Source organism: Rhincodon typus, chromosome 18, assembly GCF_021869965.1.
Source record: "Rhincodon typus isolate 14 chromosome 18, sRhiTyp1.1, whole genome shotgun sequence".
In the NCBI taxonomy this organism is placed as follows: domain Eukaryota; kingdom Metazoa; phylum Chordata; class Chondrichthyes; order Orectolobiformes; family Rhincodontidae; genus Rhincodon; species Rhincodon typus.
Genome location: NC_063349.1, coordinates 14,498,264 through 14,512,459, shown reverse-complemented (window position 1 = coordinate 14,512,459; position 14,196 = coordinate 14,498,264). Strand labels below are relative to the sequence as shown.

Sequence of the window (14,196 nt, the reverse complement as noted above, 5' to 3'; positions counted from 1 at the left end):
AATTAGGGTTGGACAATAAATGCTGACCTTGTCATTTTTGACTTACACATCCCATGAACACAATATAAATGCCACCTACATTTACATCATTGGCAAAATTAAATATGTGGCTTTCCATCTCATCTTCTAACTTGCTAATAAATGTGTTGAATGTTAGCGGATCAAACATAGATCATCGCAGGACACTACTAAAGCAGTCCATTTCCAAAACATCTGGACATTATCCAGGCTTGGGCTGAAAAGTAGCAAGTAACATTCACAATGCATAAGTGGCATGCAATGATCATCTCCGACAAGAGAGAATCTAATCATCATCCCTTGACATTCAATGGTGCTACCATCACTGAATCATCGTGATCAACATCCTGGGCATTAACAGTAACTAGCCATAGAAATGCAGTGGTTACAGCAACAACTCAGACACTAAGAATCTTACAGTGAGGAATTCACCTCCTGACTCCACAAAGACTGTCCACCACCTATAAACGTACAAGTCAGGAGTATGAAGGAAAACTCCCCATTTTCCAAGTGCATGAGTGCAACTCGAAACAATCCCAAGAGGTTTGACACCATCCAAAACTTGATTGGCACCATATCCACAAACATTCGCTCCCTCCACCACCGATGCTCAGTAGCAGCAGTGCATACATTTACAAGACTTCTTAGATAGCACCTTCTACCAAACCCATGATCACTAATCTTTAGGAGGACAACAGATACATGGGAACATCATCTTCAGGTTCCTCTTCAAGTCACTCATTATCCTGACTTGAAAATATATTACTGTTCCTTCACTGTCCTTAGCTCAGACCACTTCTTGCTCCCTTCCTTAATTATCAGGTATCCAGGCCTATCTTTTTTCTCTCTCCTGCTCTGCTTCCTCACCAAGAAAGCAAGGAAGAGAGAGGTCTAATTAGTTAGTTCTACTTTTTGGCATGCTTTAAATGGTTAATTTTAATTACTCATTGAAGTGAGCGATTTATTGCATTAGGATGTTTCTTTCTTGAATTTGTGTTCATTGCTGTGGTAACACTTGATTTTTTTTATACTTTGGTCACTGACCCCCATCCCTCCACCTGAATGAGAGAAAAATTGAAATGTTGTCCTCGCCACAGGAAAATGTTGGGCAACCCTGAATGAATTGGTCTACGTTCCCTGGTTTTCCCCAGTAACCATTGTTAGGTAGTGGAGCGGAATACATAATTTTTTTTTAAGTCTAAAAGGAACAGTTTACAAATTTAAAAAAAGCTTTTAAAAGATTATCCTTAGGACAACGGCACTGTGCTCACCTACATCCTTTAAAACCCTGGGATGGAAACCATCCAGTCCTGGTGATTTGTCACCCTTTATTTTCACCATTTCTGTTTGCTTTTGTTAATTTGGTGAATCCCCGACTCAATATTAGTCTCCTTGAAATTTCCAACATGCTAACTTCTTCCTCTGACAAAAAGTAATTGGTCAACATGTCCAACATTTCTTTATTTTGACAATATCACCATTATCTCTTATCAGGCAGCCTTGCACCTGACTTACTCCTTTTTCCTCATGTAATTTAATATTTTTTGTGTATTGATTTTGATATGCCTCATGTCTCTTTAGTAGCTCTTACAATCTGTTTGTCACCCTTTGAACTTCTTTGCATTCATCTATATGCCGGGATGGGTGTAATTTTTTTTTTCCATTGCTGCATGCTTTTCCTGTTAATTTTATTGTGTCACTTATCTGCTTAGCTATCCATGGCTGCATTTTTGGCAAGTTGAGCTCTTGCCTGTTAGGGATATGAAGTGATTCTGCATCGTACCTTTTCCCCCGATCACCTCCCATTGATTTTCTGTCATTTTACTGATTCCATTAGCAGAAACGGGAAACTTGATGTGAACAGTTTCTCCCTCATTGTACTGAAGTCAGACTTACCCAAATCTCTCACTTTGGTAGCTTGTTTTGCATTTTGGCTTTCAAACACTGTGATGCATGCCTGCTTTGTAAATGATTTCAACATGACTGTAAGAGCTTAACTTAATCATTTATCAGCTTCAACCTATTGAATCAGCTCAGTTATTTCAGAGATTCAGGACTGTCTTATTTTTTTTTTTAAACCCTGGAATGTGTTTTGTAGATTGATAAAGAGCAATTTTTTTCTGAACATCTTTGTTTTCAAATTAAAAGTATAGGAGACAATTATGGTGCAAACCGAGCAGGAGGGGTATTTGAGAGAATGCTGAAGTAGAATATACTGCTTTTAATTTCTACAATTAGGGAGAGAAAAGGTATTTTCACATATTTTGAGCAATCTTTCCAAAGAGTTGCTAAACGCATTACCGTTGAAACATCACATAAAATATCGTAAGCTACAGTTTTTCCTGTTTTTGGCAATGAGTGAGTTGCTGTGTATTGCCACACAATTTTCAATTGCTGCTTCAGTTTTCCCTTTAGGTCACCAATAATTTTAAATGTCGATTCATTAAAAATTACAATCTGTAAACATTTTCAAAAATACTTACTTCACTCATCTTTGTTTGCGTTCATTGACAATCTCAACAGAGATACCACAGGGAATTTTCTTGACTTCATTTTCCATGTTATTACACATAGCTACCAGGCCAATAAAGCAAAACCCAATAAAAACAAACTTTAAAAAAGGTACAGAAGCGTTGCTTACCTACAGTTACCTCAATATCTGTGTCCCTGGTGAAATAGTTCAATACTGGTCCCGATACATAACCAGAACCAAGCAACAACACTCGGCCTTTTGCACTCATGTTCCTCATTTGAGCAGACTCCCTAAAAACACCAGAGTGCAGTTTAGAGGAATTGAAGACTGTCAAATGACACAGTTCTAAGGACTGTCAGAGAAAAAGTGCATGCAAATTGCATGCAAACAGATAAATTTAATTTTGAAATTCTATGATTCAAAATTAAATTTCAAATGAATGCAGCACCAACTAAAATTCATAAGATTATACAGATATGCTGCAGTGCATTTCTGCGATATTAACAAGGCAGGCTGTCTAGATAGGGGAGGGGTGCTATATTAAACTAAATGCTGCACGTCTTTCATATTTGACAGGGTCCTCACTGGTAGTTAACCTAACTGACAGGTTTATCTTCCAGTTGGGTAGTGAGGATTCTAGCGGAGATTGATCCAATACTAAATACAAAAACAAACTATTGAGGATGTTGGATATCTGAAAATAAAAATAAACATTTCAGGGGGAAAAAGGTTAGGCTGTATCCATGGGGATAAACTGAGACATTTTTTTAAAATTTCGGTGATCTTACAATTCCTCTTCATTAATTCATTGAGTTTCTAAGTAAGTGGGAGTTCGGTATGGGTCAGGAAGCACCAAGGAGATCTGTGAAAGGTCCAAGGCCAGGGCAGATTAGATAACAAAAGACTACATGCTGCAACAGTCAAAAAGAATGTTGATGGATACAGTGAAGAAATGAAGATGTGAAGTGAACTGCTACTTAAACACCATCTGAATACAATATGAAAGGACAAAGAAAGAGACAAAATGAAGACAACCTAGCAAAATGGAACAAAGACAGAAAATGAAACCATAGAACAAGATGGAGGCAGATATTATGATCAAAATTCAAAGTTGAGTCTAGAAGACTGTAGAGTGTTAAGTTGAAAGATAATGAATTGTTCTTGAAGTCCAATTTCAACCCTAAAGCTGGCGAGGGATTACAAACAATCCTGGAGGTCTTTGTATAGAGGGAGGGTTTGATAGGGAGGGTGGCTGTCTGTTGGAACTTAATAGTTTGGCTGTACACCTCTGGGCCCACAAAGCAATTCAATAAAAGTAGTTGCTTTCTAGCTGAATCTGGCCCCTCTTCCTTTAAATTGCCTGGTTTCCCAGGGCTGGTAAACCTAGCTGGCTAGGGTTAAATCTGTAGACTAACATTAGAACATGTAAATAGCCAATCGGCCTCCGAATTCTATCTGTGGCCTGAACAATGTTTTATAAAGTTGTAACAAGACTTCCTTCCTTCTATATTCTATGCTCCAGCTAACAAGGACAAGCATCCCAGATGTCTTCTTCACTGCCCTGTCTACTTGTGCTGACAGGGATCTATGGACATGTACATCAAGTTCCCTTTGCTCCTCACAACGACCTGAGGCTGTGCCATTCATTTTGTATATCCTTCCCTTTATTAGGCCTCCCAAAATGCATCCTCTTGCACTTATCAGAATTAAATTCAATTTGCCATTTCTCTACCCAATTTATCAGCTGATCAAATCAGATGTAGCTTGAGACCAACCTCCTCACTGTCAACAACACAATTTTTTGTGCCCTCTGCAAACTTACTAATTATACCTTCTACATACATAGTTGTTAAAATACTTAAGAAAAGCAAGGGTGCCATCACTGACTCCTGTTACTCACCACTGGTCACAGGCTTCCAATCACAAAAACATCATCCTTCACTGCCTGCTTGTGAACCAATTTTCAATGCAGTTTGCCAACATGCCTTGGATCCCATGGGCTCTTACCTTTTGGACCAGCCTTCCATCTGGGACCTTGTCAAAGGGCCATTTCTGTAGTCCATGTAAATCACATCAACTACACTACCCTCATCAATAAATTTAGTCACCTTCTCAAAAACCTCAATTAAATTAATCCACCGCCCATAGCAGCCTGAAATACATCTCATCAGGCCCTGTGGATTTATGTACCTGTCTGCCTGCTAAAGCATCTAATAACCCCTCTTTGTTAATCTTAACATGTTCTAGAACCTCACCATCCCAACTGATATCCCGAGCTACAATGTCTTTCTCCTCGGTGAATACAGATGCAAAGTATTCATTTAAGACCTCCATGCACAAATAGCCCCCTTAGTCTCTAATAGTTCCCACTCTTTCCTCAGTAATCCTCTTGCTTTTAATATATATATAAGCCTTGGTGTTTTCCTTGGTCCCACCTGCCAAAGACATTTCATAGCCCCTCTACGCCCTCCTAATTTCCTTTTTAAGCAACTTCCTACACCCTATATACTTTTGAAGGGCCTCCCCTGTCTTTAATGCATACCTGAATTCCTTTGGTTTCTTTATCAAACTCTCAATATCCCTTGACATCTAAGGTTCCCTGGGCGTGCAGCCTTTGCTCTGAAGAGGAACATGCTGGCTCTGAATGCTCACTTTTTTTTAAAAGACTATCACTTTCCAAATGTAGACTTACCTGCAAGTAGCTACTCCAACTCTGTATTTGTCAGATCCTGAATAATGGCATTGAAATCAACCTTCCCCCAACTTAGACACTTCTGCACTATTCTTATCCCTTTCCACAAGGGCTTTGAAACTTAGAGTTATGGTCACTATCCCCAAAACACTCACCCACTCAAACTTCAACCATCTGACCAGCTTCATTCCCTAGGATTAGGTCCAGCACTGCCCCATCTACGTGACAATTTAAAAAAATTTGAAAATCTAAATCATCTACCTACCTATCAGATATGGAAGGAATGTGAAGGACAGTCCGGTAGGTAGAGAAAACATGGACAGGATAAGGCACATGAGAGGTCTAGAACGTTACATTGTATATATACATACCAGCATAAAAAGCTCTCCTGGATATACATTAAGAATTCCACCTGTCTCTTCCTTTCACACGAAGACAATCCCAGTCGATGTTAGCAAGATGAAGTTCCCTAAAACTATAATTTTGTTTCTCTCGTGATTTGCCTACATATCTCCCTCTGACTATTAAGAGGCCTGTAGTATAATCCCAGCAAAGTAATCACCCCTTTATTTCAAAGTTCTAAATACATGGCCTCATTTGAAAAGCCTTCTAAGACATCCTCCCTCATTACTGCAGTGAACAGTTTCCTTGTCAATAATGTAATTACTCTACCTCACACCCCCAAACCCCCACCCCCAAGACTTCGATACCCTGGAATGATGAGCTTCCAGCCCTGTCCTTCCTTCAATTATGTCTCAGTGATTGCAACCAAATCATATTCCCACGTGTTGATCAATGCTCTCAATTCATCCACCTTATCTGTCAAGCTCCTTGCATTAAAATAGATACAATGTAACGTTCTAGACCTCTCATGTGCCTTATCCTGTCCATGTTTTCTCTACCTACCGGACTGTCCTTCACATTCCTTCCATATCTGATTGGATCTTGCTCCTGACTTTACATCTACTCTGTGCTCCCTCCCCCTCCTCCAACTTCCACTGTACAATGTATAGTGCATAAATAGCATTGAAGTGCCAGGCCTTGGCACAAGGGAACAGCAGGAGTGCGTTGTGTGGAAGGAGCGGCATACCTTGACACGGGTGTCATGAGGAGGATGTACTCTCAGACAGACTATGGTTCATAACACCTTTGATGCAATATGAACCATGGTGTTTTAGAATACTGGCAGACATCATGAAAACTGCTGAGTATTGGGATGTGCTGTTCTCCACAATAGAAGTCAGCCAGGTCACATGCTTAAAAGAATTCTTGAAAATCAGAAACCCTGGGAGTGGGGTGGAAATCCTGGAATCAGGACCCATGCTCCACTTTTGAAGGGGTCCTGAGGGATCCCGACTCAGTCAAAAACACTGAGTCCTTAGATTTAAGTCACTAACTGCAAAACAAAATTTTAATGAAACACAATAATTTCTTCCCATTACCAGATGACACAAAACAAAGCTCAATGCAACACTGTAATAGTTTACATTTATAGTACTTATGATTTACAGAGTATTTGTCACAACATAGTTGACAGCTGAGACCACAGTACAGCTTACCTGTTCGCTCTTAACTTCTGGATATATTTGAATTTAGGAGTCAGTGAACCATTCGATGCAATTACAGCCTAGAAGTAATCAGTTTGAAACAGAACATACATTAAAATGTTACTGGAGCTGTGGCAGACAATAAAAATGTACAAAGCCAAATGCTGAAGTTCACTTACGTTCCGAATAACCGGTGTTAAATCGTTCTCCTTTTCAAAGGGTTGTGTAGCATCAGAGGTCAACTGTAGTTGAAGGAAATCAGATACCCTTTTTAGAAATATCAAATAAAGTTCAGATTTAAAGAAAATGTCGAAAAGGGTGTCAGCTTCCACAAAGGAGGCTAATCCAATTGTAAACATCAACTCTACGTATGTTATCCAGCAACAACATTAATATAATCCAAATCAGCTGATCAAAGGTTAACTTCTCCACCTTGAAATTTCCAAGTACAAATTACACTGTTCGCAAGAAAGACGTTGGAGAAATTTCAAATAGTAACAGAAGAGGGTTGGAAGTACCCAACAGGCTGGCCTGGAGAAGGCAGAGATCTGAAAGCACCACTTTTACAGAAGGGGGAGGAGGGAAGGCGTGCACATTTTGTAGAGGCAGCTACCAGATAACTCAACAGCTCCCTCCACTCATGTCTGATCTTGATGACCTAGGCCCATGAAACACAATGTCACAGATTAGACCTAGTAGGAGCAGGTCTAAATTTTGCAGAGTGATTTGGGGAGGTGAGGTACCTCTTTGGATATTTCAGGGCATCTTTAGGAGAGGTCATTGATGATACTGACCTAATACTTAGGACACTCATCTGGTGCTGACTAGCTCCCTAGGTTAGTGTATTTTAAAACTGTACAACACAAGCCATGAAACAGGTTCGACAGAAAACTGACTGATTTCAATAATTCCAGCTTACAAACCAATAGCGGACTAATTGGTAGACAGCATTGCAATGTTATAGATATACAGAATCCCTACAGTGTGGAAACAGGCCCTTCAGCCCAACAAGTCCACACCAAACCTCAAAGCATCCCACCCAGACCCATATAACCCACCTAATCTACACCTCCCTGAACACTACGGGCAATTTAGCATGGCCAATCCACCTAACCTGCACATCTTTGGACTGTGGGAGGAAACCGGAGCACCCAGAAGAAACCCACGCAGACACGAAGAGAATGCGCAAACTCCACACGAACCCAGGTCCCTGGTGCTGTGAGGCAGCAGTGCTAACCACTGTGCCACCGTGCCGCCCCAAATATACATGCAGCACAGAGCTCTTACAAATGAAAGATACATAAAAGGCAAGATACATATATAAGAGACAGGTGCCCTTTAAGATTGTTAAATGTGGACATGAATCTGCATAACTTCATAATGTTCAAATATGCATTAGATATAAATAAACTCTTTGGAACGGTCAAAAACAAGTATCAAGCTGTTAACTCAATTTAAATGTTTTCCTTGAAAAAAGCTAATGTTTAAAAAAATGCTATTGCATTCTGTCTGTTGACAATGTTTCCATTACTGGATTAATTAATGCACGACTGATTTCACAACCCTAAATTGTCACATTCATGTGCCTGCAAGTGGCTACAGACTTGAAGCAGAACTCTTCAATTGCCCTCCTTTGGTGCAGTAGTGCCCCTCTCCGATGGACAGTGGAGGCATGGGTACAAGTCCCACTTACTCCAGAGGTGTGTACTCATCTCCGAACAGGTTGATTAGAAAAATAAAGTCAAATTAAAAAAAAAACTTGAATTCCAATTATCGCTGTCATATGGAATTAAGCACTTGAATGAAATGTTTGTTAATAAGGGATTATGCAGTTTAAATTATGTAAATGTGATGAACAGGTTTTTGTTTAAATGAAAAACCTCGCAGATTTTATAAAGTCTGCAATCAACATGTTGAACTTAATTCCATCTCAGCAGGGGCCCTGATGTCTGTCTATGGTGGGCATTCAGTTAGTTGGAATAATGTGTAGAGTAAAGAGTGGTGGGTGGGGTTTTTTAAAATTGGCACAAGTTGTCACAAAGTTAGCACAGCACTTTTAAGGAGACTTGGGTGTATCGAGAGGCATAGGTTGGCACAAGGGCTATAAAAGGGTCATTGGGATGGATAGAAGGACTGAAATTGGCATGGAAGGCATGGGCAACTGAGATCAGGTGGGGAATGAGGTTGCATGGCTGGCATGGGAGATGTGTGGGGGGTTGATACGTTGTGAAGGCTAAGGGCTGGAGAGATGTTTTATGTCTCATTCTTTTTAAAAATGTTTTTCTCATTTATTCACAGGATGCGGGTGTCACTGACTAGGCCATCATTTATTGCCCATCCCTAACTGTTAAGAGTCAACCACATTGCTGTGGATTCTTGAACACAGTGCCAGAGGGTCAAGGCAGGCATTCCACTCAGTTGGCCTTCACACCAGGTAGACTCCATACTTGTCCTAGGGTCACCTGGCCGAACTCCCAGAGAAGCCAGATGTACCAGAATGGAAATCACAACTTCTGAGGCATTTACTCCCAAGTCAGTCTTTAGAACCAGGAACTCTCTCCACTCCTCACTCTCAACCCGGAAGAAAAGATTCAGGCCTTAATTTTTCAGGTCAGTGCCGCTTGGTCAAGGTGCTCAAAGATACAACAGTTTTTAAATAAGGCAGGAAAAGGAGGAAAGAATAAACTGGGATATCTGTGGTAGGATGGATGGAGGGACAATTGGATGAGAAAAAGAATGATAATGAAAATCAAAGAGACAAGAAATAAAAGCTATTTCAAAAGATGGAGAGATATGTACAAAGTAATCCAGATTCATCACTAACAGTTGCCTTCAGAAAGTGGGGTTGGAGGTCATGATCCCAAATTGTAGAACTCAAATGTAGATTCCAGAAGACTGTAAAACTGAAAGATGAGATCCTGTTCCTCGAGCTTAGACTGAAATTCATTGAAACGTTGTTGAAATCAAAAAGTAAAGAAATCAGAGTGGGAGTAGAGCAAATATTTAAACTCAGGGGCATGCTTGTAAAATGAATGGAGATGTTCCACAAAACAATAACTCACCTGCAACCATCACCGAAAGCATTTTCCCCTTCATTTCCATTGCAACTTTTCAAAGTGAACATCCTATGACACAATGGTCCTCTTCTCAATCACCCACTCCCAACAAGACCATTTTCCACAGCACCTCATCATGCAACTGTAACAGATGCAACGACTAGCCTTCCACCCTCGCCTGATTTTGCACCCTCCAGGGCCTTAAACTCTCCTTTCAGGTGAAACAGCAATTCCCTCGCACTTCTTTCAATTTTGTACACAGCATCTCTCATGGCTCAGCTGGCAGTGCTCTCTCTCAGATTCAAACTTCAGAGTGGAACTTGAACCCAGAACCTGGTGATTCAAAAACTCAAAGCTAACAATTTAGTGCAATGCTGAAGGAGTGCTGCATTCTCAAATGAGACATTAAAGTGAGGCCCCATCTGCCTGCCTCAGTGAACATGAAAGATTCAATCGTATTATTTTAGAGAAAGTCAGAAGTGTTAACTCCAGTGTTCTGGGCAATATCTATCCTCAATCAATATTACAAAAATAAAACAACAGGTTCTATTGGGCATTATTGCATTGAAGTTGTGGAGTTTTGTTGTTACAAGTTAGCTGCTGCATTTCCTTCGTTGCTATACTTCAGAAGGGTTGCATTCATCATACAGCACATCAATACATCTGGTGATCATAAAAAGTGCTAGGTAAATGCAACTCTTCTTCTCATTTTTACTCACAATGCAGTCTCCTGGAATGATTAGGTGCCTGCTTTGCCAAACGACCTTGTCAGTACACAAAAATGACCGAGTTTCCAGTTACTTGTCAATTTAATTCTCCACCTCACCCAGCTCTGGTTTCTATGCAGTGGTCGAGTGAAGACCAACATGAGCACAAGAAGCAACAGCTCAACTTCCAAATACAACCATTCAGAATTAACACAAAGTTCAAATATTTCAGATCAAGTTCTCTGACCCCTTTATACTTTGATAGCAACTGTTGATGGTGATTCTGCTATCTCCATTTACATCTCCTCCAAGCACACTTTTTGTTTCTTTACTTGTGCCATTACAGCCTCTCTTTGTTTCTCACTATCATACAATTTGTGATTTAATCTCTCATCTTCCACCAGTATTGGTGCCTCCGCATTTATTCTTAAATCTCTCCTAACATTTCCCTGAATTTGGAATGATCTCAGGTGTTCCCAGATATGGGGAAGGGTGATCAACCTGAAGCTTTAACTCCATTTCTTTCTTCACAGATGGCGCCAGACTTGAGTATTTCCAGCATGTTCAGTTCTTACTTCAAATTTCCAACATTCTCAGCACATTATAGTCATGAGATTTGGACTGACTTAAAAAAATCTTCCCTGCAGAATATGTGAATGCTAACCCAATTTCAATGCCAGGAAGCAGGCTGGTTAAAATCATTCATAGTTCAGGTTAAAAACAAAACAGAAGAATGAATGGTGCCACCTCATATTTTGACAGTGGCATGGATCCCTATAGCTCAAAACCAAGGACAGCCAATTAACTACTCCTAAGAATCAGTGTTCCCAATTACATTTGTTGAATAAGGTAAAAAAGTGCCAACTTATTACAAATGAGATGCAGTTATTTACTGTACCATTTACAAACATAAACCAACTGCTTAGTTTTTGCAAAGTAATCTTTGTGCTACACTGGGATAGTGGAACAAAAAAAATGAACGTTTAGGCCCTTTTTGATGGAATATGTTGCTTGTTTAAATGATGGCAAGGAAAACAATTAGCCTGCATAAAGATAGCCTAAAATAGTGGCTCAAATAATGGTGGATACTGTCATCTTTTCTGGTCACTTCAGCTCCATATTAAGAGTTTAACTGGCAACCTTGCAGGTTAGGAAGGTCATATTTTATAAATGGTTATGTTTTAAACTGTCTCTTTAATACAATGCTATAGTGGAATTGGGGCTGTAGATGACTACTAATTCACATTTCTGACTGGATGCCAGACCCATGTGATTCATACTGCCATGGAGATAGCTTTGGGAAAGGAAACGTCCACAGGAACCCATTGTACTACTTGGTTACACAACATTTCTAATATATCCACGAAACTCATAAGCTTAAAGTTATTCTGCACCAACCTGAGAGACACAGATGAGGTCGAGGCAGCTAGTCCTGTACCTGAAGCAGAGAAAAAGCTGACTCTATTGGTAATCATGCACAAAGCTGGGGATCTGAAGGCAGCTGGAAGATTTGTCTAGCTTAGGCTATAGAGAAGAAATTGTCAATGCAATCCTTACAGTAAAAGTCAATTCTGGGAAGTTACCTGGTTGGGGAAGGAAAATGAAATCAAGCCATCAGGAATACTTTTAGACTGGTTCCTGAAGAATGAAGAATCCATTTGAAGAATGGTGTAATGTATAAACATCATAGGAAAATTTTGGCTATGCTGAAAGTTTAATTGGATGTTGATTTTTGTAGTTTAGAATAAGTGCTACCTAAAAGATAATGTTTAGTCAATGTTGTTTTTAAATTTGTGGCAGGAAAAGTCTTAAAACTTGAAATCTTTCTGTGATCTTTTCAGTCGGTCACTGGAAATTGAACTATCTTTTCAAATGTTTTTGATCTCTACAGAGAGACTATTATAATCATTTGATCCAATATACCCCAAATAGCTATAATCGCAAGTATTTTCCAATCCCCAAGGAGTATATTGTTGTATCTGCATTGTCCTGTATACATTTCTTATGTAAGACCTCTCCAAAATCTCGGTAAATGACAAAGCAGAACAGCTGATCCAAGACCAGGATGGTTAGAACTCTTGCCTGACAACAAAAGGAAGAAGTGCGATGTAGAGTAGGAAACCACACAGTACCATTGATTAAATCCTTTCCATTATTTCATTCTTACTACCATGCATTTTACCATTTCCCACAAATATGGGCTCAGCTGGTCTCCAAAATATTCCGTGGCCTCTATTGGGAGCTGTGCAGGCAGATTGTCTATTGAACACATCAAGATCCCATTGCCTTCTAGGCTGCAAGTAAAAACAATTACACAGACTCCAATTAAACCATATCTGCAGTGGAGGAAAAGCTTGCTTCAAAGAGAGTGTCTAAATTTAAAAGCAGATTTTCCAAAGGTATGCTCCTGATAATGGAATTTTGCATGGACACACCACTCCCGCTCCAAAAACATAAGTCAAGAAATACTGGGCTTGCTTGACACCCATTTCCATCCACTAACTGCAAATGGATGTGTTAACTTTGATCGGTTTATCCCACCATCAGTGGCTCTGTCTTCAAATGCCCCAGCCCTAAGCTCTAGTATTCTCTCTCAAATTCTTTGCCACACCATCATTCTCTCCTTCTTTAAGATGCTCTTTAAACATATAACTTTCTTCAAAGTTATGGGGCAATCTTTTGCCTGAGTATGTTTCCTGTAATCTTCCATTAGAGATCTTGAAACATTAAACATTAACTCTAATTGTCAAAGGTTTTTAAGAAAATCCCTGCATGAAAATTGCTTACACATCAAGTCAAAAGGCTTTGGCTTAAGTCTTTCTTCACAGCCTTGAAGACAAAAATCTGGTCTGACAATCTCGTGGAATGCTGAGGGAATGCCGCACTGCTGAAGGTGCCATTTCAGATAAGACAGCAAACCATTAAACCCCTTCTCAGATGGAATAAAAAGATCCTCAAAAGTATTGAGGAGTAAGGGTAAGGAAGTCATCCTGGGTGGCCTTGACAATATTCACCCCTCACGTAACATCAAAAAATCTTCATTACTACATTATTGTTTGCGGAAGTTGCAAATGCTTTAGAATAATCACTTAAAAGAATTGAGTCAATGCTATATGAAGTCCCTTGATGCAATTTGCCGTTATTAATGTGGGGAATCTTACCTGTCATGAATAACCTGTTGTTCTGCATCATACATACAAAATGGCATGTCAATGGATGTACATTCAGTCATAAACTCAATGGAGCCACCAGTATCAGCAGAAATATCACAGATTGCCAAAAACCTGGAAGAGAGGCACAACACAACACCTCATGTTATACAATACTGCCGCACTAAGAGCAAAAAGAAGGGATTGTGCATGTTTGTAGAGTTGCTCCAAATATAAATGCCACTATATAGTGAAATATAATTAGAAGATATAAAAAAGAATAAGCAGAATTATTGAATATGGTCTGTCAAGCCTGCTTCACTTAATATTATAACACAAACATGGGAATCTTTGTGTGAATACTTTTCACAGAAGGTGTTCTGATAAACCATTCAGAAAGTAAGTAAACAAGGTGTAGAGCTGGATGAACACAGCAGGCCAAGCAGCATCAGAGGAGCAGGAAAGCTGAAGAAGGGTCTAGGCCCGAAACGTCAGCCTTTCTGCTCCTCTGATGTTGCTTGGCCTGCTGTGTTCATCCAGCTCTACACCTTGTT

General features: G+C 39.7%; 1 protein-coding gene across 3 annotated transcripts in view; it reads right to left on the bottom strand.

Moving 5' to 3' along the window:
• The window catches only part of aass (aminoadipate-semialdehyde synthase), a 61,190-nt gene that overhangs the window by 21,334 nt on the left and 25,660 nt on the right, over window positions 1–14,196 (bottom strand). For all 3 annotated transcript variants that reach the window (XM_020536093.2, XM_048607433.1, XM_048607434.1), the window contains exons 10-14: window positions 13,655–13,777; window positions 12,676–12,787; window positions 6,910–6,972; window positions 6,743–6,810; window positions 2,660–2,781 (exon numbers count right to left, since the gene is read on the bottom strand). In XM_020536093.2, the coding sequence (XP_020391682.1) occupies window positions 2,660–2,781; window positions 6,743–6,810; window positions 6,910–6,972; window positions 12,676–12,787; window positions 13,655–13,777 (488 nt within the window). The remainder of the gene's footprint in view (window positions 1–2,659; window positions 2,782–6,742; window positions 6,811–6,909; window positions 6,973–12,675; window positions 12,788–13,654; window positions 13,778–14,196) is intronic.